The 23,922-nt window shown below is 61.2% G+C and overlaps 1 protein-coding gene, 1 long non-coding RNA gene and 2 other non-coding genes across 8 annotated transcripts; 3 read left to right on the top strand and 1 right to left on the bottom strand.

Annotated features, from left to right (window-relative positions):
* The first annotated feature begins 492 nt into the window (after positions 1-492).
* On the top strand, positions 493-15,674 carry PER1 (period circadian regulator 1). 5 transcript variants are annotated; one of them, XM_042915014.1, is made up of 23 exons: positions 493-701; positions 5,979-6,401; positions 6,566-6,664; positions 6,760-6,914; positions 7,027-7,148; positions 7,242-7,443; positions 7,557-7,608; positions 7,746-7,888; positions 8,275-8,353; positions 8,432-8,538; positions 8,736-8,889; positions 8,973-9,081; positions 9,173-9,304; positions 9,476-9,581; positions 9,685-9,856; positions 9,950-10,077; positions 10,295-10,471; positions 11,077-11,319; positions 12,211-12,818; positions 13,262-13,439; positions 13,611-13,800; positions 14,138-14,288; positions 14,733-15,672. In XM_042915014.1, the coding sequence occupies exons 2-23, from the start codon at positions 6,127-6,129 to the stop codon at positions 15,009-15,011; spliced, it is 3,861 nt and encodes a 1,286-aa protein (XP_042770948.1). In that variant the 5' UTR covers positions 493-701; positions 5,979-6,126; the 3' UTR covers positions 15,012-15,672. The 5 variants fall into 5 exon arrangements, with proteins under 5 accessions (XP_042770948.1, XP_042770950.1, XP_042770951.1 ...); XM_042915016.1 differs by lacking the exon at positions 493-701 and adding an exon at positions 909-925; XM_042915017.1 differs by lacking the exon at positions 493-701 and adding an exon at positions 2,712-2,754.
* LOC122206134 lies at positions 3,374-4,166 on the bottom strand. The gene is made up of 2 exons (XR_006196372.1): positions 4,006-4,166; positions 3,374-3,633 (listed from the first exon to the last, which is right to left on the bottom strand). It is a non-coding gene; the product is annotated as an uncharacterized LOC122206134 (long non-coding RNA).
* Positions 15,675-16,095: 421 nt separating the features above from the next.
* Positions 16,096-16,169, top strand: TRNAT-AGU. Its single transcript has one exon. It is a non-coding gene; the product is annotated as a tRNA-Thr (tRNA).
* A 460-nt stretch (positions 16,170-16,629) lies between these two features.
* TRNAS-CGA lies at positions 16,630-16,711 on the top strand. The gene has a single exon. It is a non-coding gene; the product is annotated as a tRNA-Ser (tRNA).
* The last annotated feature ends 7,211 nt before the right edge of the window (positions 16,712-23,922 follow it).

Raw genomic sequence — 23,922 nt, 5'->3', positions numbered from 1 at the left:
AAGACCCTCTTAGGCCAGAACCTTCCAGCTTCCCGGGGCCGCAGGGACCCAGGGCCGGAGTCCCAGCGCTGGGGGCGCTCTTGTCACGCCCGGGACAGCTAGCCCGAGACTTGGCACAAAGCTCCCCCAACCATCGCCACCGCCGCTCACATCTGCGCCTGCGTGCAGGTCACCCTCGCTGCGCCTGCGCAGAGCCGCAGTCTCCGGTACAAGTGTCGTCAAGGAAAATCCCCAGCTTCCAGGTAAACAAGTTGCCGCGTGAGAGCGCCGGCACGTGTCCTCTACAGCTCCGAGACCTCTCAGCCTATGAGGAAGTTCGGAGGGCTGGACTAGCGTTCGCGTTCCCGAACTAGGCGGGTCTGAGGATGGCGGCACAGCCAATACGAACTCCCGAAGCGGATGGGGGCGTGACTTCCCGGCGGACTCCCAATCAGCGCGCCGGGGCGGCCCCTCTCGCACGTGGAGCTGTCACTGCGGGTTGGCGAGCTGACCAATGAGGAGATGACGGCGGCGGGTGGCGCCAATGGTGGCTGTGCGAGGGCCGGGCGGACGCACGCGGCGCGGGGCATGGGTCGGCACCCTTAGGCCAATGAGCTCGAGGGGCGTGGCCGCGCGGCCGGCGGGGCGGGCCTGCAGGAGCTGGTCCCAGGCGCTGGCGCCGGGGCAGGGAAGCCACTGTAGCCTCTTTGCGCTGGCGGAGGGTGAGTGCTCGCGGGTGGGGGGAGGTGGGCGGCGGTCAGCGCGCGCCTCTCCGGGGTGCTGTGTTCTTTCAGGGACGCTGTCAACAGAGTTGGGGGAGGGTCACGCGAATGCAGGATCACCGCGGTGGGAGCTCTGATGGATGTGGGGAGTAGGACGGCGAACTCAGCCCTCGAGGGACGAGGGCGGGAGGCTCGGACACCGGGTACATTCCTCACCGCCCTAGGTACCTGGACCCCGACTGATCCAGGGGATCCTGGGAGGGTGGGCCTCGGCGAGGGAGGTATGGGGACAGGATCCCTGAGGGTGGGTGGGGGACGTCCCAGTGCTTGGCTACTGTTTGAATAGGCGCCTTAAGCATTTGAAAGAGCGGGGTTCTGAGGCTTCAGGGAGGCCCCGGTAGGGCAGGTGCCAGAGGGTTGACATAGTGATTTGAGAAAAGGTGGCGAGGTGGCGAGGGGAGATGTGACCCAGAGCCAGTCACATCGAGGCTCTGGATGTCTTTCTTGTGTCTAAAGAGGAGGGGTTGGGCCTTGGAGCCGCCCCCGGGAGGAAAGGTGGAGTAGCAGCTGTTGGATCCTGAGAGGGAGGACAGGGTTGTGCAGACTGTCTCTGCACGTGTCTTCTGGAGCCCCTGGCGGTGAGCAGGCACAAACAGGGTACTCTGCTATCTGTGCAAACAGGCCTGCGGTAAAGTGACCTGGGCTAAGGTGGAAGAGTGACAAGGTGGGGTTCCTAGGAGATCCCTGGGGCTGGTGGCCACTAAGGTGACCTCAAGGACTTTGGGAGCATGTGTAAACCGGGGCTGAGGTGATTGGGAGCATGTGGGGAGTGCCTACGGAATGTCTGAGACCAGGCCCAGGGAGCAGAGGGACTGGATGGAGACTGTGTCCCAGGCACCAAACTTAGAATCGGCTGGATATTTGAGAGGCCCAGATTCCCAGGTTCCCGAAGGATAAGATGCCAGAATGACAAATCATTATCAGAGCTCAGATTTGACCCCTGGGTTTTGTTTGTTAAGAGCCCAAGAACATATTAGGAGGCAAGTTTAGTAACTTCTGGCTCTGTGGAAATGGGGATAATAATACCCATCTCACGGGCTTGTTCTGGGGATTAAATAAGAGAATATACGTTTAGTGCTTAGCACAGTGCCTCATGTTTTAGTGTGTGTGTGTGTATGTGTGTGTTTAGCTAAAAAAAAATGGCTGTAGGATATCAAAACAACAGTGACAGGAATGCTGGTGGTTGGGAACTATAATCTCACATTCTCAAGTTTTTCGGCCAAGTTTTGGTGACTCCTTCTCCATTTCCCTCTTCCTGGTTCTTCTGATCGTCAGGCACCAGCCCAAACCGTCGTTCCACCCTATGTGCGTCTTCCAGGATCCAGGCCCCAGGCCGGGCCACTTGCTCTGTCCTAGTTCGATTTCCTCATCCTAGACCCATTCTTCTCCCTGCCCCTCCTCCCTCTCTCTCTGCTGCCATAGTAACAAGAGATTCCGGCGCTGAGGGGGCCCCCGGGAGGGAGCAAAGGTGCCTGTGCTCTCGCAGAACCTGGCCTCCAACTTCCCCGCCCTAGCTCTTTGGGACTGGGCCAGCAGATGTGTACAGTTTGGGAGGGGAGGGCGGAGCTCCCCGTGCCAGCAGCGGGGCGAACGAGCCGAGGGAAGGGCGGATGTGAGTCTCGGGGAGAGAGCCAGGCGTAGGGGCGGGGCGGGGGACCCCTTCCTCCTAATCCTCTCTCCAGGAATCCCTGGCTTTGGGACAGGACGGCTGTCTTTGGCTGGGGGAGGCGCCCGGGCCGGGTGCATGTCCTGGGCCTCCGGCCAAGAGAACATGATGTTCCCAAGTGCGCGGGCCGCCGCCCTCTCGGGCTGGCCGCCTCCCAAACCACTGCCTCTCCAGCCTCCCTGTCCCACATTCCCCGGCTGCCTCGCTCCGCCCTCTTCCTCCGCTTTGACGTCACCGCTCTCTCCCGCCCCCTCTCCTCCATTGACGGCAGCGGGGCCCGGTTACTGTGGGGACTGTGAGGCTGGACGACCAGGGCCTTGCGAGCAGGTGGGGGCTGCTGGGGCGCTGGACCCCTTTGTCGATGCAAAGTGTAGATACGCAGGTGGGGGGTGGGAGAGCCGGCAGGGCCCCTGTCAGCGGGGATCACATACAGATCCCAGGGGAGAACTGGGGAGGAAGAAAAACCATGTTTCCAGAGGAGAGGAGTCTGAAAATGCGCCGGGGGACTGGGCCACAGTATATGAGTTGGGAGGACGTTTTCCAGGAGACGAGACCTGAATCCTTTGTTTTCTCTGTTTTCCGGCTTTGGTTTTTCTGGGTTATTTTATGACATCCCTGTGTCCCAGCTTTTCCACGGAGCCCTCCTCCTGGCCCCTCCACGGGGAACACCATTGTTAAGGAAGGCTTAGGCCACGTGACAGGGAGGAAGGGCACCGACAGCTGATTGTGTCAGCATCAGCTTGGGGGTCTCTTCACTTGCTGCCCACGTTAACAGGGAGCCCCGAGAGGATCTACCCACCGTCTTGGATGGAGGGGTCTGTCACTGCAGTTTCCCCCAGCCCAGCCTGGCACTTCCAGTGTTCTGCTCTGCCCCCTCCTTGAAAAAACATAATTTCCAGCACCTTTTCCATTGCTGGGGCCCCTTCCCCTCCCCCATCTATCCTTGTTAACAACAGCAAAATCACCATGTTTATTGATCATCTACCATGTGTCAGGTCCAGTCCTGGGGTTCTGGGGAGTACAGAGCGGTGGCAGACGAGGTCTTTGGCTTTCTCTTGTCCTAGTGGTGGGGATCTGAAGCCCTTGCCACTTCACCTGTGTCTCTCCAGGGTCCCCCTTGATCTCTTAGCCACCGGCTTTGTTCCCTATAGTCCTGGCTTCCTGGCCCCCACTTTTGGGGCAGCCCTAACTGTAGGTGGCTGCATCCTGAGGAGAGGAGAAGCACTAGTCACCACGTAGGCTGCCCGGAGACCTTTTCTCTGATTGGGTACAGAAGCACCTGCCATTGTTTCCCTTTACAGCCCTTATTGGCTCTGGCTGCCCCTTCTGTTGTTTGCATCCTGCCCTGTACTCCACCCCCTATCACAGGGGACCCTCAATTGCCATCCTCCCAGCTGTCCACAGGATTTGAAGTGTCAGAGGAAGGGGCTGGGTAAAATGGCTGTATTGTGATGACAAGGCTGGGGAGAGGAACCCAGGAAAAGCCAAGCCGAGTTTCTGTGTGCCCTGCTCCTCCCGGGGACCAGCCATCTCATCCAGCTTGCCCCCGGCCCCCGAGTACGCATTCCTTTTTCCCACCTCTGGCAAGGCCAAGGTGTCCTGCTGTGCTGGGTTGGACAGTTCAGGAAGCAGACATCTTTAAGCACCTACCGCGGCCCAGGCATTTTCCCTGAGGAGGGGAGCTTACGGCCCCTCCCCACCCTTCCATTATTCACTGTGCAAGGCGTCCTGCGCCCATTGGCTGGGTGGTGGTGTCTGGGGCCCTTCAGCCCAGCGCCAGCACCCAGGTCCACGTGCGCCCGTGTGTGTGACACAGCCCTGACCTCAGTAGGGGCCAGTAACCAATCAGGCGCCGGGACGAGATCCCCAGCCAATCGGGGGCGGGGCCTGCGGCTCAGCCGGCAGGAGGCCAATGAGGGGCAGTGCCTGGCATTATGCAACCCGCCTCCTGGCCCCGCGAAGCTTCCACTCGGCTGAGGGCTGCAACGGCGGCGGGCAGGCGGCCGGAGGGCGCTCGCGCGGCCAGGTAGGCATCTCCAGGGCCACCCGGGGACCGGTCTCCCGCCCCAAGTCGGACCGCCGCCACTTCCAGCCTGATGCGCCGCTTTCGGCCCGGGCGCTCGGACGGCTCACCCGCAGTCCGCCCTCCTTGCCGCTGTCCACCCCCTCTCTCTCTGCCTTCGGGTGTAACATGGGTGTTCCTCGCAACCCTGTGCCGGCTGTCCGCACTCCTGATCCTCTTACCCTACCTCCAGCCTTGACCTCTCCTCCCAGCTACCCCGGCCCCACGTCCGACCCTCGGCAGGCCTGCCGCCGCCGCCTCTCTTGTCACTCGGGGGTCTTCGGTTTTGCCCCGGCACCGGGACCCCTTCAGGCTTTCCGCGCTGCCCGCGCTCCCCCCTCCAGGCCCTGGCCCCGCGCCGGCCGTGATGTAAGCCTGGTTCGGGCTGGAACATCCCGTTCCCGGCGCTAGTTCCTGCTGTTGGCCACAGCCTTCCTTTTTCTCCTGGCGCTCAGAAAATGCTCGGGGGTTGGGGGTGTGGTTGGACGAGGAGTAGGGGAAGAACTATCCGCTGGCATTTGTGCGTCCCTTGCTCAGGGCTGAGTGTGTCTGCTTCGGATGGGGGCGGAGTGTGTGTGTGTGGGGGGGTGGTAATCTAGAAAAGTAGAGGACCGAAGAGAGAGGATTCCTGAGTCCCTGACAATGGCAGGTGCCGGCTTCAGCCCTGCGGGTCGGGAGAGGGTGCGGGGGCCGGAGGAGGACAGGCTGGGTCGTCTTGACCACAATGACCGAGATCCAGGCGAAGGCCAGGCTGGGGAGCTTTTGCGCGGAGGGCGGTGGCGGTTGTGTTTTGCCCTGGGGAGCAAGGCCAGCCTCTGGAAACCCCATGGGCAGCCCTTCTTCTTACGGCCACCGAGCCCTGCAGGGCCTGGGGGTGTACTAGAGGTGGGCGACCCCGGGCCGCGCCCGCCAGCGTGGGAGTGGGTCGATCCCTGGCTCCGCCGGGAAATGGGGGAGGGGTCACCCCTCCCGCCCTCCCGTGGTCCCTCCAGCAACCGCTGAGCTCAGCTGCTGACGTCGGTTTCCCTGGCGACCGCGGCGGCGGCGGCGGCGGAATCGCGTGGTGGGTCCGCGCATGTCTGTGCGCATGTGCAGCGGGGGTGGCACCGCCCCCGGATAAAATTAGCCTGGAGGCCTAAATATAGGAGACGACAGGCATACCCCCTGCTCTGAGGCCTTGGGAGTCCGGCGCGGAGTGGGGGCCTGAAGGGAATTTGAGGATGGGAAGTGTCCAGGCTTTGGTTCACGGTCATGGTTCTCGTCGAATACTCAGGCTCTTACTTTCCCAGGCCACGCTGGCGGGGGAAGTGGGGGAAGGCTGGAGAGAGGCCCCTTCCCATCTGCAGACCGCCCATGGGAATAGGAAACAGAACTTTCCCGGGCTCCCAAGCCTGGGGCCTAGGGGCCTGGGGGCCGACAGAGCAGGGTCTGAATGAAGCCGGCAGGATTGTAAAGTTCACAGCTCGTCCTTCTTGGTCTCCCCGTCCAGGTACTGCCTGGGATCGAACTTCTCAGTTCTCAGAGGCTTGCGTCTCCCACCTCACTCCCCCAGCCAGGCCGCCCGGCGGCCCCCTCGTGCGCTCGTGGTGGCCTCTCTGCCCGCTCTGTTTCCCCCTTGCCCTCCCCATGGCGCAGACATGAATGGCCCCCTGGAAGGGGCCGATGGGGGAGGGGACTCCGGCGGGGGGGAGTCCTTTTGCCCTGGAGGGGCCCCATCCCCTGGGCCGCCACAGCACCGGTCTTGCCCTGGCCCCAGCCTGGCTGATGACACAGATGCCAACAGCAATGGCTCCAGCGGCAATGAGTCCAACGGGCCCGAGTCCAGGGGCGCATCCCAGCGGAGCTCACACAGCTCCTCCTCTGGCAACGGCAAGGACTCCGCCCTGCTGGAGACCACTGAGAGCAGCAAGAGGTGTGTGGGCAAGTGCCTAGGGTCTGGGGGTGGTCCTGCCAGCCGGCCGAGCCAGGGCGGGCAAGTGCCTAGGGTCTGGGGGTGGTCCTGCCAGCTGGCTGAGCCAGGGCGGGGCGCCCTGCTCCTGGGTGCCTTCTCATTGTGGGCCTGCTGCTTCTCCCCAGCACAAACTCTCAGAGTCCCTCCCCACCCAGCAGCTCCATTGCCTACAGCCTCCTGAGCGCCAGCTCTGAGCAGGACAACCCGTCTACCAGTGGCTGCAGGTTCGTGGGGGTGAGGGCCAAAGAAGAAGGCTGGGGGCCTGGGCCACGATCTGGGCCTAAGAGCTATACCCCTTACCTCCCTGTGGGCCCTGCAGCAGTGAACAGTCCGCCCGGGCCAGGACCCAGAAGGAACTCATGACGGCTCTGCGGGAGCTCAAGCTTCGGCTGCCGCCAGAGCGTCGGGGCAAGGGCCGCTCTGGGACCCTGGCCACGCTTCAGTATGCTCTGGCCTGTGTCAAGCAGGTGCAGGGTGAGTGGTGCTTCCTGGGAGGGCCGTGGCTGGGCGCTGGGCCACCGTGGTGGGGGGGGGGGGGTGGGGCGGCAGTCTCCTCAGTGGATACCTCACCACCTTCGCCCTACAGCCAACCAAGAATACTACCAGCAGTGGAGCCTGGAGGAGGGTGAACCTTGCGCCATGGACATGTCCACCTATACCCTGGAGGAGCTGGAGCACATCACGTCTGAGTATACGCTGCGCAACCAGGTCAGCTGCGGCCCGGCCTCTCCGTCCCGCCGCGCCACCCGGCCTCCGTCGCGAGGCTCCCGAGTCTACTCGCGCCCTCTCTTTCCTGCCCAGGATACCTTCTCCGTGGCGGTCTCCTTCCTGACGGGCCGCATCGTCTACATCTCGGAGCAGGCGGGTACCCTGCTGCGCTGCAAGCGGGACGTGTTCCGGGGCGCCCGCTTCTCTGAGCTCCTGGCCCCCCAGGATGTGGGCGTCTTCTACGGTTCCACTGCCCCATCTCGCCTGCCCACCTGGGGCGCCGGGGCCTCAGCAGGTGAGGTCCCCAAGTGCTCGGGGCCAGGGACCAGCAGTCCCGGGGAGTCCCTGTTCTGAGGGGCCAGGGAGGAAGTGGGGGGCTGTCCTTAGCACCCTCCTGGTCTGTTCCAGGTTCAGGCCTCAAGGACTTCCCCCAGGAGAAGTCTGTCTTCTGCCGTATCAGGTAGGTGGGGATGTGGGGGCAGACCCCCTCCCACCATCCACACCCCCGCTGTTTTGCTGCATGGTCCATGACCTTGAGGTGAAGGGTGGGTGGTCCTCCACTAAGAGTCACTAGTGCCTCTCTGTTTCCTTTGCTAGAGGGGGTCCTGACCGGGATTCAGGGCCTCGGTACCAGCCATTCCGCCTAACGCCGTATGTGACCAAGATCCGGGTCTCAGATGGGGCCCCCGCGCAGCCATGCTGCCTGCTCATTGCAGAGCGCATCCACTCGGGTTACGAAGGTGTGTGGGCAATGGGCCTGGCCTGGTGGGGCGTAGGAAGAAGGGTGACTTCCCTACAGCACTGGGGAGGCAGGACGTGAGTCTGAGAGGCAGGTCCCAGCCCCTCAAAATCTTGGGACAGAGAAGGAACCATAAGGATGAAGGTTCTAGTCTGTTTTTAGTGGGGGGAGAGTGGAATAAGCATCCTGAGCTAGGAGCAGGGAAGGTTGAATGCTTTGGTTCTCCGTTTCACTCTTGGCGTGGGGTGAAAGAATGGTCCAGACCGTCTGTGCAGGCTAGAGGGCCCCCACAGCTGTGGGGAGGCCTGCCAGCCAGCTTGAGGCTTGGGGCTGAGAAGTTGGACCATTCTGGAGAAAAACTCAGTGGCCTCACTCTCTGTGCCCCAGCTCCCCGGATCCCTCCTGACAAGAGGATCTTCACTACTCGGCACACGCCCAGCTGCCTCTTCCAGGATGTGGACGAAAGGTTTGCTCAGGACCTGGAGGGAAGGGGGTGGGGAGGGCTGAGGCCATGGCTACTCTCTGATGCCTCCTCCCCTCGCAGGGCCGCCCCCCTGCTGGGCTACCTTCCCCAGGACCTCCTGGGGGCCCCAGTCCTCCTGTTCCTGCACCCCGAGGACCGGCCCCTCATGTTGGCCATCCACAAGAAGAGTGAGTTGGTTCTCTATGCTGCTCTCCTTCCTCCGCTGTCTGCGGGGCCTCTCAGTGGCTGTGCTTGTGGTTGTCCCTTGGGGCCTCGGTGTCCTGGATCTCCAGTGGGCGGCCCTCTGCTTTGCCCGGCTCTGCCTCCTGCCCACCCTCCCCTCCCTTCCCCTCCCCTCCCCTCCCCTCACTTCTCACTCCTTCAGTCCTGCAGTTGGCTGGCCAGCCCTTCGATCACTCCCCCATCCGCTTCTGCGCCAGGAATGGGGAGTACGTCACCATGGACACCAGCTGGGCTGGCTTCGTGCACCCCTGGAGCCGCAAGGTGGCCTTTGTGTTGGGACGCCACAAAGTGCGCACGTAAGTGGGCCCCAGAGCTGGCCCCGTGGGCTGGGACCACGCAGGAGGGGGCAGGGCCCGACTTAGCCTTCTCCACCCTGCAGGGCACCCCTGAACGAGGACGTGTTCACTCCTCCGGCCCCCAGCCCAGCTTTGTCTCTGGACTCTGATATCCAGGAGCTGTCCGAACAGATCCACAGGCTGCTGTTACAGGTGACTGTCGGGCGGGGCTCGGAGATGAGGCAGGGGTAGGGGCGCGGGGAGCAGGGCCGAGACATCTGACCAGGTTCTCTCTCTGCCTCAGCCGGTACACAGCCCCAGTCCCACCGGGCTCTGTGGGGTCGGCCCCGCCGCTTCCCCGGGCCCTCTCCTCAGCCCTGGCTCCTCCAGTGATAGCAACGGGGGTGACGCTGAGGGGCCCGGGCCTCCCGCCCCGGTGAGTGTCCCTCCCCTGCTTCGCCCTCTAGTGTCACGTTCCCCTGTCCGGGCCCGGTTCCTGTGCCTTTCCTTCCTGTCCTGCGTTCACCGTGGTCCCTGTGCCTCCCCTCTAGTACCCCTCGTGGCGTTGTGCCCTGGACCAGTGACACTGCCCTGCCCTGTCCTGCAGGTGACCTTCCAGCAGATCTGTAAGGACGTGCACCTGGTGAAACATCAGGGACAGCAGCTTTTCATCGAGTCCCGCGCTTGGCCTCCGCCCCGGCCCCGCCTCCCTGGTGAGCTGGTGAGGGTGTGGCTGAGCAGTGAGACCCCGGGGCCCCCTGACCTTCACCCCAACCCAGAGGAGCTCGTCTCTCCTTTTTTCTCTCCTTGGCGCAGCCACAGGCACCTTCAAGGCCAAGACCCTTTCCTGCCAGTCCCCAGACCCGGAGCTGGAGATGGTCCCTGCTCCGGTCCAGGCTCCACTCACCTTGACCCCTGAGGAGGTGGAGAGAAAAGAAGCCAATGGTTGTTCCTACCAGCAGATCAACTGCTTGGACAGCATCCTCAGGTCAGGCTACCCCGGAACCTTCTCCCACCTGGGCCCTGGCCTCGGCCCACCTCAAGCCCTGCCTTCATGCCCTCTGGCGCCCCTGCCCCGCAGGTACCTGGAAAGCTGCAACATTCCCAGCACCACCAAGCGTAAATGTGCCTCCTCCTCCTGCACCACCTCGTCAGCCTCCGACGATGACAAGCAGAGGACAGGTCCGCTCCCTCTGGGGGCCAAGAAAGGTAAGGACCCCGGGCACGCCCTGTCCCCGCTGCCCCGTCCTGGCCCCCTGGCCCCGTGTCTCTGCATTTCTGCCTTTGGGGCCCCCACCTCGCTCCACCCCGTCCCCCTCCCCGCCTTCAGGTTTGCGGAGTTCTCTGTCCCGTCTGTCCTTCCACGTCTTCTCTGGGATTTCCCCTCCGACCTCCCGGGGGTGACTGGTGCCATCTCCCCGCACAGACGCATCGGCGGTGCTGTCCGGGGAGGGGGCCGCCCCACAGAAGGAGCCGGTGGTGGGAGGCGCCCTGAGCCCGCTCGCGCTGGCCAATAAGGCAGAGAGCGTGGCGTCCGTCACCAGTCAGTGTAGCTTCAGCTCCACCATCGTCCACGTGGGAGACAAGAAGCCCCCGGAGTCGGGTATGGGCGCGGAGTGAGGGGGTTGCACTCGGCCCCCCAGCCAGATCTCCCTCCCGCCCACCTTTCCCTTCCCTGCCTGGCCCCTAACGGAGAGGAGGAGGTCTCCGTCTTGGCTCGGGGCTGCTGCCTGCTGTTCACCCCCGCCGGCCTTCGCTGCTTTGTTTTAACGTGTTCTCGCTGTCGGTTCGCACACAAGGTCTAGGGTGGGGGGCCCGACCCCGTGGTGCTGTCCACGGAGGGTCCGAGGATAGGGACTGTTGGGAACCCCTAAAGGGTCGCCGGGTGCTGTCCTGGAGGACGTGTGGGGGGAGGGCAAGGAGCGAGCTTCCCTTCCAAGGAGAGTCTTGGAGGTGTTTGTTATCCTAGGGGACTGTCACCGGAGGGGACTAAGTGTTCTCTCTCACCCTGGGACCGCTTTGCATGGAGAAGAGGGCCCAGAACCAGTCCTCGGCAGGGCGGAGGCCAAGGGGTGCACGTGGGGCACAGGCTTGGCTGTGGGGCAGAGGCCAGGGGTTGGCTGGGTTGTTGGATGGGGAGGGTGTGGTATGGACGTACTAACCCCTGAGGTGACTCCAGTGACCTTTCCTCCGTCTCGCCTTCCTCAGACATCATCATGATGGAGGACCTGCCTGGCCTGGCTCCAGGCCCAGCCCCCAGCCCAGCCCCCGGCCCCACAGTAGCCCCTGACCCAGCCCCAGATGCCTACCGCCCGGTGGGCCTGACCAAGGCCGTGCTGTCCCTGCACACACAGAAGGAGGAGCAGGCCTTCCTCAGCCGCTTCCGAGATCTCGGCCGACTGCGTGGACTTGACGGCTCCTCCCCGGCCCCCTTGGCCCCTGGCGAGCGAGGTAGCCACCCAGGACAGCGCTGAGCTTCGTCCTCTGCCCAGTCTAGGACCAGACTGTCGGGGGTCGGGGGCAGGGGGTTCTCGAGGGAGACATTCCTGCTCCAGGGCCCCCGGGCCCTGCTTAGGGACAGGCCCCTCGCTAGCGTCTCCCTACTAGGCGGGGGTTCCGAGCTGCAGCCAGAGGAGGGCAGCCTGGGGGGCTGGCACTGAGGCAGGCAGGCGGAGTGCTCTGCTCCAGGTAAGCTCTTTCAAGCCCATCTTGGGGGCAGGGGCTGAAGCGTGCCCACTTGTGACCCAGTTGTCGCTGCTTAAGAAGCCCCTATAGACCGCAGGCCAGACACAGGCCAGGCGGGCCGGGCCGGCTGCTGTGGGGTCGGGGCTTCAAGGGCAGGATGTCAGCCCTCCAGGTGCCTGAGAGAGGCTCCCTGCAGGCGGACGCGGGACTCGGGACTGGGCTTTCCCGGCCATCTCATCACTCCACCTCAAGCTAGGCCGAGCGTGGCCTCGACCGGCCGGAGGAGCGCCCAGGCTGGCGTTACTGTGGGAGTTTGGGGGATGGACCGGAGCTGCCTGCCCGTTCGTCCACGGACGCATCCTGCTTCCTCCCATCTGCCAGCGCGCCTCTGTCTTCTGTGTACCCTCTGCTCCACCCCACTTGTAACCTTTCCTTTCCTGGCTCCTTTTGCAATAAATCCCCCTCGTCCTGCCTCCTGTGATTCTTCCCTGAAGGTTCCCTCTCCTCCCTGGCGTCCCCTCTGTGCCGCGTGGCCGGAAGCCAGGTTCTCTTCGGGGCCTTCTGCCCTCTCCCTGGTCAGAGTGGCAGGGCGGTGTGGGTGGCAGGGATGCCGACCCCCGGGCTGAGGCCCTCGCTAACCCTGGTCTCTCCCCACAGGCTGCCACCACGGCCCCGCACCCCCCGGTCGCCGACACCACTGCCGATCCAAAGCCAAGCGCTCACGCCACCACCAGACCCCCCGGGCTGAAGCCCCTTGCTTCCCCTCCCACCCGTCCCCCGTGCCACCCTCTGCCCCCTGGCCGCCGCCACCGGCCACTGCTCCCTTCCCAGCCATGGTCCAGCCCTACCCTCTCCCGGTGTTCCCACGGGGAGGCCCCCACCCTCCTCCCTCCGCCCCTGCTTCCGGGCCCCCTGCAGCTTTCCCCGCCCCCCTAGTGACCCCAATGGTAGCCTTGGTGCTCCCTAACTACCTGTTCCCGACCCCGTCCGGCTATCCCTATGGGGTACCCCAGACTCCCGCTGAAGGGCCTCCAACCCCGGCCTCCCACTCCCCGTCTCCGTCCCTGCCCCCACCGCCCCCCAGCCCTCCCCACCGGCCCGACTCTCCCCTGTTCAACTCGAGATGCAGCTCCCCACTCCAGCTAAATCTGCTGCAGCTCGAGGAGCCCCCCCGTGTTGAAGGGGGTGCTGTTGCAGGGGGCACCGGGAGCAGTGCTGGGCCCCCGCCTCCCAGTGAGGAGGCTGCTGAGCCAGAGGCCAGACTGGTGAGCACTGACCCCCCTGCGTCCTTTTGCCAGCACTCCCCTCCAGCCCCCTTCCCTTCACTCCTTTTCCACCTCACGCTTCGCCCCCTCTGCCTGCCGGGCTTCGGTCTCCAGGAGATGGTGTCGTGGGGTGGGAGACCCCAGCTGAATTTCTGAATGAGGGCGAAATCGGCCGCCTGGTCTGTGGAGTAGGGACGATCCCGTCTGACAGGTGGCGAGAACGTCCCAGTAACTTCTGAGAGCGCACGTGCCTCCTGGAAAGGGTCCAGCGTCACGCCCCTCCTCTGGGCCAGCTCTCTTCTCTTTCTTCCCGGCCCCACTGTCACAGAGGGGCGGCAGAGGCCACTGGGGTTGGGTGTGTCCCCCATCCAGTGGAAGCGCTTGAAGGGAAGCCTGGGTGTTGGCCCCTTAGTCCCACCCTGCTCCCCCTCACCCCCGCCCAGGTGGAGGTAACGGAGTCCTCCAATCAGGACGCGCTGTCGGGCTCCAGTGACCTGCTGGAGTTGCTGCTGCAAGAAGATTCTCGATCTGGCACGGGCTCCGCCTCCTCGGGCTCCGGCTTGGGCTCCGGGTCCGGGTCCGGCTCCCACGAGGGAGGCAGCACCTCAGCCAGCATCACACGTGCGTGCCCCGCCCCCCCCCCCCCACGTCCCCTCTGACCCCGGGGAGGCCGGCGACTGGGGGAGTTGGGAGGCCAGGCCCTGCTTCCTCAGGCCAGTGGGTTACAGGTGTGGCCTGGAGGGCGGGCCCGGGAGGCCTGACGGCGGCGGTGGCCCCTCCTCCGCTTCGCAGGCAGCAGTCAGAGCAGCCGCACGAGCAAGTACTTTGGCAGCGTTGACTCTTCTGAGGCCGAAGCCGGGACCGCCCCGGCCAGGGCTGAGCCCGGGGACCAGGTCATTAAGTACGTGCTCCAGGATCCCATCTGGCTGCTCATGGCCAACGCCGACCAGCGTGTCATGATGACCTACCAGGTGCCCTCCAGGTGAGGAGTGTCAGGGGCCGCCTCTGCCTCCCCCTTCAGAGGTGTGGGGAGGCTCGCCTACGCTCCCCTTCCCACGGAGCTTGGGATTTTCTTTTCCGGGGCTGGCTCTGTCCTGGGACTTCCTGCCCTGTCCCTGGCCCCCGGGAACTCCACCCCGCACTCGTTCTTGCCATGCTGAGGACAGCTTCTCTGCTCTTGGAAGCCCTGAACTCCTAGCGCCGGGGTTGAGAGGAGCGTGAGGCCGTGGGTGGGCACCTGCCATAGAGGAAGAAGGGCCGCCTCGCAGGCTCTGGCCCTGGCATCCAGCCTCTGCCTTCTGCACCCCTTCCCCGGGCAGGGACATGGCCTCCGTGCTGAAGCAGGACCGGGAGCGGCTCCGGGCCATGCAGAAGCAACAGCCTCGCTTCTCAGAGGACCAGCGCAGGGAACTGGGTGCTGTGCACTCCTGGGTCCGGAAGGGTCAGCTGCCTCGGGCCCTCGATGTGATGGTGAGAGATGTTAGGGCCGGGAGGGAGAAGGAGGGGGATTGAGCTTGGGTTGAAAGGTTAGAGGCTGAGGGGCTGATCCCCCCCGCCCCCCACCGCCCCCCCAAGGGGCTGATCCCCCCCGCCCCCCAGCGCCCCCCATTGTCTGTCCTTGGGTGTTTAATCCTGAAGGATGTTAATTCCACTAAGTTTCCTGCTGGGTCAGATAGTATCTCATTACATGAGTCTTTACAGACCTTTTCGGGCCAATTCTATGCTAACGGATGTTGTGACTGTCTTATAGTGGGGTCCAGACAACAGAGAACGGTACATTTTCAGTCTCACTGGCCCACGCTTGTCTGTGTGGACTGGTACTTCTTTGGGAGCACGTTTTGGGGGAGTCCTCCTGGGCTGGGGTGGCAGCTTAGCAGGGAGCACCTCGTCTGACTTCTCCCCTCTCCCTCCGAGGCCTGTGTGGATTGCGGCAGTAGCACCCGAGACCCCGGCCACCCTGATGACCCGCTCTTCTCGGAACTGGACGGACTGGGACTGGAGCCCATGGAGGAGGGCGGAGGCGAGGGTGGTGGTGGTGGTGGCGGCAGTGGCGAGGGTGAGGGCGGAGAGGAGGCCGGTGCTCAAGCTGGGGCCAGGGCCTCAAGCTCCCAAGACCTGGCCATGGAGGAGGAGGAACAAGGTGGGAGCCCATCCAGTCCAGCCTTACCTGCCACGAAAAATGGCACCAGCTAGACCACATTTTGAGGCCACCTCTGGGAGTGCATGAGAAGCTTCCTTCTCCCTTCTTCCACCTCTCAGAACCAGCCGTGGCTGGACCAACCCATAGGAAACTGCCCCAGCTTCTCCCGCTTAGGGGGCCGGACCCCCATCAGCAGCCCAGGATCCAGGGGCAGCTTCTGGCTTCTTAGGGTACAGAGGGTGGGACTCTTCAGCCAGCCCAGCCCGGCGAAGCCTCCTCTCCCACCGCTGGTGAGGAGACCTTCCTTCCCCTGGACAAGGCTGCTGACGAGCTGCTGAAGTGGTCTCTCCAAGCCCTGGCTGAGCCCAAGTCCAGGTCCCTGAGGGTTGGGGCTACACTTATTTATTGGGGGAGACGGCTCTCTCTCCCACCTCCTTCCTAGAAGGGAGGAGGAGGGCCCGAGGCCCAAGCAGGACCCAGCGGTCCAAACCCCTAGCTGCTCCAGGGGGGGGGGACGTTGGTGGACCATGGAGTCCCTGGTGCTGCCCCTCAGGTGGGACCCAGGTGTTCTCAGCTGTACCCTCTACCGATGGCATTTGTGTTTTTGATATTGTGTCTGTTATTATTTTTTAATACAAAAAGAAAAAAAAAAGACTTTGTGCAATGAAGTTTGGGGACTGGGTGAAGGGAGCTCTTGGTGGAGGGGTGTGGCCCCGCTTCCAGGGAGGTGGTGGCGAGGGTGAGGGACCTCCTGCCTTCCTCCACACACTTTCCAGCTGGGTTTGTCCTGGGCGGGAGATGAGGGGCAACTTGAGCCTAGGGTTTGAGCGAGTTCCAGCGCGGACAGGTGCCCCACGGGGAGGGAGGCCCACCCAGCAGGCCAACACATGGAGACGGCCGGCTCTCGGTGGCCAAGGGACGGGAAGTCACGTGCCCATCCATGGTCGAACTGGTCCCCCAGGGTGTGGGAGAAAGGAGGGGCGGGGAGTTAACCCTTCGGCTCAGGAGCCGGAGGGGGGTAGGGAGAAATCTTGGAACGGGGGTCACGGGGGACCCGCGGCAACGTTTGGTCTGTGATAGGTCTCACTGACTCCCGCGAGAAGCTGATCTACCTCCAGGCGCAGGGCGCCTTCCGCCGGCGCCGTGGCTTAGCTGGTTAAAGCGCCTGTCTAGTAAACAGGAGATCCTGGGTTCGAATCCCAGCGGTGCCTGGGTCCGCAGAAAGCGGTATATTATTGCTCCGAGGGCAACGCGTCTCTCCAATCTTCCGAAGGGTCTTTCTGTGGCGCCTTTCCAGAGATTCTTATTCTTACCAAGCCGTTTCCGCCTTGAGCTTCCGCTCCCGCGCACTTTTACCGTGAATCGGAAGGCCCCACTTCGCTTTCAGGAACCAGGGTGGCGTGGGCATCCCATGCGTTCAAGGGCACGGCGCCCTGGGCTTGGGTTCGGGTTCTGCCTCATTTTGTTGGGGCCGTCCTGAGACTTGGGGCAGGGAGCGAGAACGCGAGAACCGCCCCTTCCGCAGGCCTCCGGCGGCTGGCGAGGAGGTGAGGCCCGCGCTGCCGCGGGGAGGCGCACGCGCACAGACGTCTCGAGGCGGAGAGGCGGGGCCGGCGGGAGGCGGGCCCGTTGATAGGCAGCTATAGTGGCGCAGGCCCCAAGCCGCACGCGGCTGTGATGGCCGAGTGGTTAAGGCGTTGGACTCGAAATCCAATGGGGTCTCCCCGCGCAGGTTCGAATCCTGCTCACAGCGTGCGTACTTTTGGGAGTGGCTATCCTTGCCTCCGGAGGAGAAAGGCCTTTGTTTTTCTAGCGCCTCCTTCCCCGGGAAGGATCCGGCCTTTATTCTTCGGGATTCAGCCACCCGCGACCAGCCCGCGAGCGCCCCCTCGCGGGCCTTACGCTCTGGCGACCGTGTCCCTGAACCGCGTCTCCGAGTTCCTCCCCGTCACCGAGCCCAGCACGCTGCCCAGTGCTATACCGCCGGCGTATTCCGCTTCCCTGACCCACGCCCCTGCCCGTCTCCTCCGAGATTGTCTCCCTCCTCTCAACCCCACTCCACGAGGCCCTTCATCTACCCCTCCACGTCTCTGTTCCCCTCTCCCGCAAAGCATGTTACCATACACCCACTCTCCCCCATGCCGTCTTCCCATTCTCCCTGGAACCCCCTCTAATCAAGTGCCTCCCCCCACCCCATTCCTCCAAGATGCTCCTGTTAAGTTTACCAAGTGACCGTCGCATTGCTAAACCCATTGATCGCTATTTGGCACCAGCTCACACGGATGCTTACTCTCCCCCTTAGAAACGCTCTCTTCACTGCCTTCTAGGACACCCTAACTCTTCTGATACTCCTTCTACATCATGAACAGCTCCTACACAGACTCCTTTGGTGGGTCAACACCTTCGGGATCCTTGAATGTCGGAGTGTTCCCACTGGCTCCCTTTTCCAACCTCTTCTCTATCTGTACTCACTCTTATAAATATCAACGAATAACACATTAGTACATCCAAGAATGTTCATCTCCGGCTCCAGAACTCTTCCCCGAATTCCAGATGCATATATATTATTACCCACTTACCGTTTCCACTTGGATATCTACTAGGGAATCACAAATAAATTGGCCAAACAAATTCTTGGCCTCCCCAAAATGAACGTCACCTGCACTTTCTAGTTCAGTAATGGAAAATTCCATTTCTTCAGTTGGTCGGAGTAAAAGCCGTAGGATCACCCCCGATTCTCTCTCTTTGTCACACACCCACTCCACATCAAATCAGCCAAGACTTCTTATTAAAACGGGTTTTATAAAACGTGACTGCTTGTCAAAACATCACCACTACACCCTGGTCCGAGCCCCCACATCTTGCATCCAGATTGTTACAACAGCCCCTAAATTATTTCCTTGCTCCTTCTCTTCTTCCTCTGAACACACTGGGCTTAGTGATCCTTTTAAAACATACATCAGATTCTGTCCTTCCTCTCTTTGAAGCCTTCCAATGGGATATCAAAATGAATTCATGGCTTTTAATGTGTGTAGATACAGAAAGAAATGTGTGCGCATACACCGCATATAGATATACATGTATCTCCTAGCTTGCTCCACTGAGAGAGCCTAGAAGGAAAGATAAAGTACCAACAAGCACACCAAGTGCCCAGATCTTGGTTACTAAATACCGCGTTCCGCTCAAATGAACCAGGGCTCCTAGGAAAAAAGGCTGGTTCCAGGTTAGGGAATCATAAGACGATCTTGGAACATCCTGTTGCACAGGAAAGGAAAGAAATGCTCAAAGAATCTCGGGTATCTATTTTAAAAAGAGACCCAACGGCTCAGGGTTACAGTTAGTTATTGGCTAAATCTGGGACAATCTGAGCGTTAAAATAGATTGTGGTGGACCCTGATTCACTGAATCAAGTGAGACTCCAAAGTTCATAACAGGAAAAAGAAATAAAATGGGAAGGAAGGGGATAGCTCTTTTTATATTTTATAGTCAACTGCCCAACTAATAAACGTAGAAACAGTGCTGGAGTTAGAAGTCATCAATGGATACTGGAGTAGTGGTTGAACTTTGATGGGCTGTATGTAGCGAAGAGTCTCAAAGTGTCTTCCCACAAAGTACATATTGATTACTATTCGGGGTGGGGGGGGTTTAATAACTTTACAGTGGACAGATGTGGCCAATGCCATCCAACTGAGTGATCAAAGTCAGCCCTTCGGTATTGAGACAAATTGACGCGTGTCTTCTGACGTGATTCAGAAGGACACGCCGTCGCTTCTGGGATGTTCCTGCCCCAAATACATAATCTGAACAACTTGATTCTAACCGTGAAGAGCCATCGGACAAACTAAACGGAAGGACCAGCTCCAAAATCACGCTGGTCTCTTCAAAACTGTGAAGATTTAACGATAGATTCTTCTAGATTAAATGAGACCGCAGAGACGCAGTAACTAAATGCAACCATGCGATCCTGGACTGCATCTTGGATCAGGACAAAAAAAAAGCTATTAAGGACATCACTGGAACACTTGAGGAAATTTGAATATGGACTGGGGATTAAATAATGGTATTATATTAACTTTAATATCCTGATACTGATAACTGCACTGTTATGTTACGAATGTCCTTGTTCTTGGGAAAGACACACCCAGTAACTGGGGGCAAGAGGGCCTAATGTCTCCAGTGTACTTCCAAATGGTTCAGAAAGCAAATGTTTTCTTTTTCTTTTCTTTTCTTTTTTTAAAAGTCTATTTGTTTAAAGAGAGGGACAGCAGGAGTGGAGGAGGGGCAGAAAGAGAGAGGGAGAGAAAGGATCCCAAGCAGGCTCCACGTTGCTAGCCACAGAGCCCCACCTGGGGCTCGATCTCGGGGACCATGAGATCATGACCTGAGCCAAAACCAGGAGCTGGACCCTCAACCGACTGAGCCACCCAAGCAACCCTGGAAAGTGAGTATTTTCTATCCATGCTGTCTTTGGAGAGAAATGACAAAGCAAATGGGACAAACGGAAACAATGGGCTTTTGTGGAGGTTTGACATTATATAGCAATTAAAAATGCTAGAAATAGAACAAAACAAAAAAGCAGGGGGGCGGGCAGGAAGAAGCCCTCCAAAGCCTTCTCATCTCTTTAGGAGTGGGAGAGTCCTGCCCCAGTCCTTCCCGGGAAACCGGGAAACGGCCTAGAAGGTCGTAGCCGATCAGTGCCCCTGCCCCGTTTCTCTCTCTGATCTCAACTCCCGCACTACTGTCACCGGCCAGAGGCTGCCCTCTGCTCCTTGGACCAGTTAGGCGTGTTTTCCCTCAAAGCTTTCCTGCCGGCTGGTCTCTGCCTGGAGCGCCCTTCCCAGAGGCGTCCCAGTAGCTTTTACTCTCACCTCTTAAATTTCACCTTCTCAATGAGTCTTTCTCTGAAAGTACAATTTCCACTCTCTACCCCCTTGCTTCACTTTTCTCCACCGCACTTACCACCGTTGGACACAACGGTTTTACACAATGTTCATCGGCCCGGTTCCCCTACAAGAACGGTTGGCCCCGTAAGGGAACAAAAGGGTGAGCCTGTCTTGTTTTGGATTACTTGGGGTCTTCTGTCCTGATTCTTCCTTTGGCCCAGGGGCCTGGTCCTCCTACTTCCCAACCCCCAACCCCCCAACCCCCCCCCCCCCAGGACCCAACCCTCCAGGAACTCCCCCTACCCAGGACCCAGGGGGGGTCCCAGGAAGCCAGCCTCCCCTTTGAAGAACAAAGAGGGAGGAGCTGAGTCTTGGAGCCCTGGCCTGGGGAGACGTCTCAGCGGGGGAGGGGAAGCCCGGACACTTCACCAGCTGCGCTGTCTCAGTTCCCGGCCCGCCTCCCTAGGGGCCCAGCGCGTGTGGGACACGAGCTCCCCTCCCCCAAGCCCAGATGAGGCCCGCTGCTGAGAGGGAGGCCAGGAAGAGGCTGGAGGCCCAGATACCCAGACGCACACCAGGTGCAAGGACACGCACCCAGGCCCACGGGGGCGCATGTACCCACCCCACCCCCCACCCCCCGAAACACTGGGCATCCGCCTGGAGGGTGACCTCCCCGCCACACGATCCTTATCGGCACAGGAGCAACGGCCGGAGAAAATCAGAAAATCGTGCAGCCCCATGCCAACTGGGCTCCAGTTTGGGGAGCCTAAAGATTCCCACGGTTTGGAGAGAGGCTTTTAAGGAAAAGAATACAAAGGTGGGTACACAAGTCATTATTTAGAGCGAAACGAGATCACGACAACTTACAAGTTGAAAACGCTGGCAGAGGTCACGAAGTCCAGAAACCCCGCTTTCTATGTGTGTTCCCGACCTGCTGGCCCATTCCCATCATACCTCCACAGACCAGCTGCTGGTTCCTTCTCAAATTTTGCTTCTCGCCTACCACCCACGTGCTTAGAGTGACGCGAGCCACTAGACACATTCCCATCGCACGTGTCTCGTGGCTTTGGGCCTTCATGGCACGAAGCCCCGTGACGGACAAGGGTGATGATGGCAGCTTCCCGGAAACCCTTCCGACCCCCCGGGGTAGCCAGGCTGACTGATCCCCTACCTGGATCCCCAAACTGGCCGCAGCCACCCCAACGTGCCAGAGGCAGGCAGAGTGGGAAGAGACAGAGAGGTCTTTACCATTTACAGTTAAAACGTCTCACTTTTCGCAGGTGTCCCAGAAGCATACGGCCCCGGTGAATGCATCGCTAGGGCCCTTCCAGGAGCCTGTGGGGGGAAGCGAGGGGGCTTCTGAAGCATGCACTTAATTCTCCTCGTGGTGAAATTGGCCTCTGAACTTGAGACTTTTGATCCCACATCTCCAACGGACTCTCCACCTGCCTAGAAATCCTACTATTCTGGCCCCCGAGGTTTGGCCGCCTCTCCAAAATGACCCCGTCACACCCTCTTTCTCCTCAAACCGCCTGAGCCCTCTCCCTTCCAGGAGCGAGCCTGACTCGTGTTTCTCGGAGGAAAGGAGAGGAACCAGGAAAGGAGAGGAAAGGGTGTCACCCTTCCTGCACCCCAACTGACGCGCGCCCTTAGTTTCCCCCCATCTCCCTGTGGGTGAGGAGTCTCCCCTACCACCTGAGGCTGAGTTTCCTACCTGGTCCTGGAGTCTCCCAGCCCCCCAGCCCCTGCCCTCCTGCACCCCTCCACCTCCCAAGAGCAGCCCGGGGCACCTGTGCCCCTACGGGCCACACCGCGTTCCGCTCACCATTCACAGCAGAACTGGATGGAGAGGTCTGCTTGATGCAAGGCCGCGGTCTGCGTGCCTTCAGCCCCATTCTTCCATCAACCCACCCCCACCCGAGCTGACCCAGGGGCTTGGGATTGTGTACAGTCAACCCCCCTCCCTCTAGGTCACCTGTGACATCCAAGATGCTAAGCTGATGCTTACTTCGCTCTCTTCTCCTTATTTGACCTCCCGGCAGCTTAGCTAGGGCCGGGGTTCCCTTCTTCATACGCCCACTGCTCCTCCTTTCCCAAATTCTGTCCCAGGGACACTGGCCCCCTTCTCGTCGCTACCAACCCCCTAGGCGCTTTGCCAATTCTTCCTCCTCAGCCTGGACTGGAATTGTTGGGGTGCCCCAGGGCTCCTTGCTCCAGCCCCTCTCAAAGCCGCCTCTCTCCCCGGGACTCCCCCATATTTACCTTCCATCTCTGACCCCCAACTTTCTACATCCCTGGCCTACCTGTGATTTCCGCTCGGATGCCTAAGGGGATGGCAACCGACCAAACTTTCCCCACGGCCCCACTGCCCTGGTGCCTCTCATCTCCACAAAAGGCACCACCAACCGCCCAGTGACTGAAGCCCAAACCCCAGAGGGAGCCCATTCACGTGTCTCGCCCCGGCCACCACCTCACGCAAGCCGCCATCACATCATGTCAGGCCTAGGAGGCCGCTCCTGCAACCCAAATGTCGTCCCTGCTCCCAATTTCACACGGCAGCCGAAGCGGTCATTTTAAAACAGAAGTCGGCGAACGTGGCTTTCCTGATGAAAACCCTCCCTCGCCTCCCATGGACCTCAAGAATAAAATCCAAAGTCATTTCCGAGCTTGCAAAGCCCTGTGTGGTGCGCCATGCCTGCCTCCCCATTTTTACCTCTGATGTACTCCAAATCCTCCCGCCCAGGAACCCTGGCCCTCTTTCTCTAGGGCCCACCCGCAAATTCCATTCCTGCCTCAGAGCCTTTGCACCTGCTGTTTCCTTTCGCCTGTTTCTTCCTTGGCCTTAAATACCATCTCTTCCTCCAGTTGGTTTCTGACCACCCAGAGGAAAGCAGCACTTTACTCTCAAGCCATTGCCATGTCCGGTTGTCCCCCCGCTCCCCTCCCCCCCATGACCATCTGATGTTTTCTTTTCTAGGCTCCCCTCCCCGCAAGATGTAGGGCTTCGGGAGAGCCCTAACCATACTTGGCACACAGAGGCACTCCATAAATATCGACTGAATGAGTAACAGAGAGGCTGTGCACACAGATGTACAGATGCCCAGATTGTCGCACAGTTTCCTTCTGGGAGTCGCTACCCCGCGCCTGATTAGAGAAGAGAGCATCCCTGGTCACTGACACAACCCAGAGACACGAGACCCGCAGCCGAAACAGGTTGAGAGAGACAGGAGGCAGAAACCGGAGGCGGAGACACAGACGCAGGGCGAGCTCCAGACAGAGACCCAGACTCCGCGAACCAGGGACCGGGGCCCGCGGGAGCCCGGGTAGCGGCGCGGAGGGAGGCCAGCGGGCAGCAGCGCGGCAGGCCGGAGCCCAGGGTCGCCCCCGCCTTCTCCCGCCTCCCCTCCGCTCACAAGTGGCCGCCGGCAGCTGGCGGGGGACACCCGGCCGCCCGCCGGCCCGACGCGTGCGGGATCAAAGCGGCCGGGAAGGGGCGGGGCGGGAGGTGGCGGGGTTGGGGCGGGGAGGGACGGAGGTGTGAGCGAGCTTCCCAGGGGCTGGCAGGAGCGTGGGAGCGCAGAGTGCCGGGAGGCGACAGAGACCCGGAGAGACGAGAGAGATGAGAGACCCGGGCGCGCCGGAGAGACCCGGAGCTAGAGACGCACGGAGACAGCTGGAGACCGAGAGAGGGCGCACGGCCGTCGCTAAGACAGCTGGCAGGAACGCGAGAGATGCCGAGATAGAGACGCCGGGGCGGCCGCGGGGGCGCAGAAAGACCGCGATAACAGGAAGACCAGGACCCACGGACTTAGAAAAAGAAAGCGCAGTTCAGGGAGGACAGAAAATGGAGAGGGCGAGGAAGAGAAATGGCCGGAAGGGCCCGGGACTTAGGGCGCGTAGGGCGGGAAGGCCTCGCCCCTCCCCCGCGGAGGGTGGGAGGACCCCCGGGGCAGGGATCCGAGCGGCGTGTCCTTTCTCAGGGTGACGCCTGCGGAGATGCGGGGCCGGGGGCGGAGGGAGGGGTGTGGAAGGCCGCAGGACTCGCGGGCTGGGAGGACGGCAGTGGGAGGACAATCGGCCT

Source organism: Panthera leo, chromosome E1 (genome assembly GCF_018350215.1).
Source record: "Panthera leo isolate Ple1 chromosome E1, P.leo_Ple1_pat1.1, whole genome shotgun sequence".
Classification (NCBI taxonomy): Eukaryota; Metazoa; Chordata; class Mammalia; order Carnivora; family Felidae; genus Panthera; species Panthera leo.
Note: the sequence above shows the minus strand (reverse complement) of the source record. Positions and strands in the feature narration are given on the sequence as shown.

What these genes read in the sequence shown, in the direction of transcription:
- PER1 (XM_042915012.1), top strand. Translation starts at nt 4,362, where the DNA reads ATGCAACCCGCCTCCTGGCCCCGCGAAGCTTCCACTCGGCTGAGGGCT. An exon ending in TCCACAGGCTGCTGTTACAG is followed by an intron (nt 9,082 to 9,172) that starts GTGACTGTCGGG and finishes TCTCTGCCTCAG; the next exon opens with CCGGTACACAGCCCCAGTCC. An exon ending in CACCTCAGCCAGCATCACAC is followed by an intron (nt 13,440 to 13,610) that starts GTGCGTGCCCCG and finishes TCCGCTTCGCAG; the next exon opens with GCAGCAGTCAGAGCAGCCGC.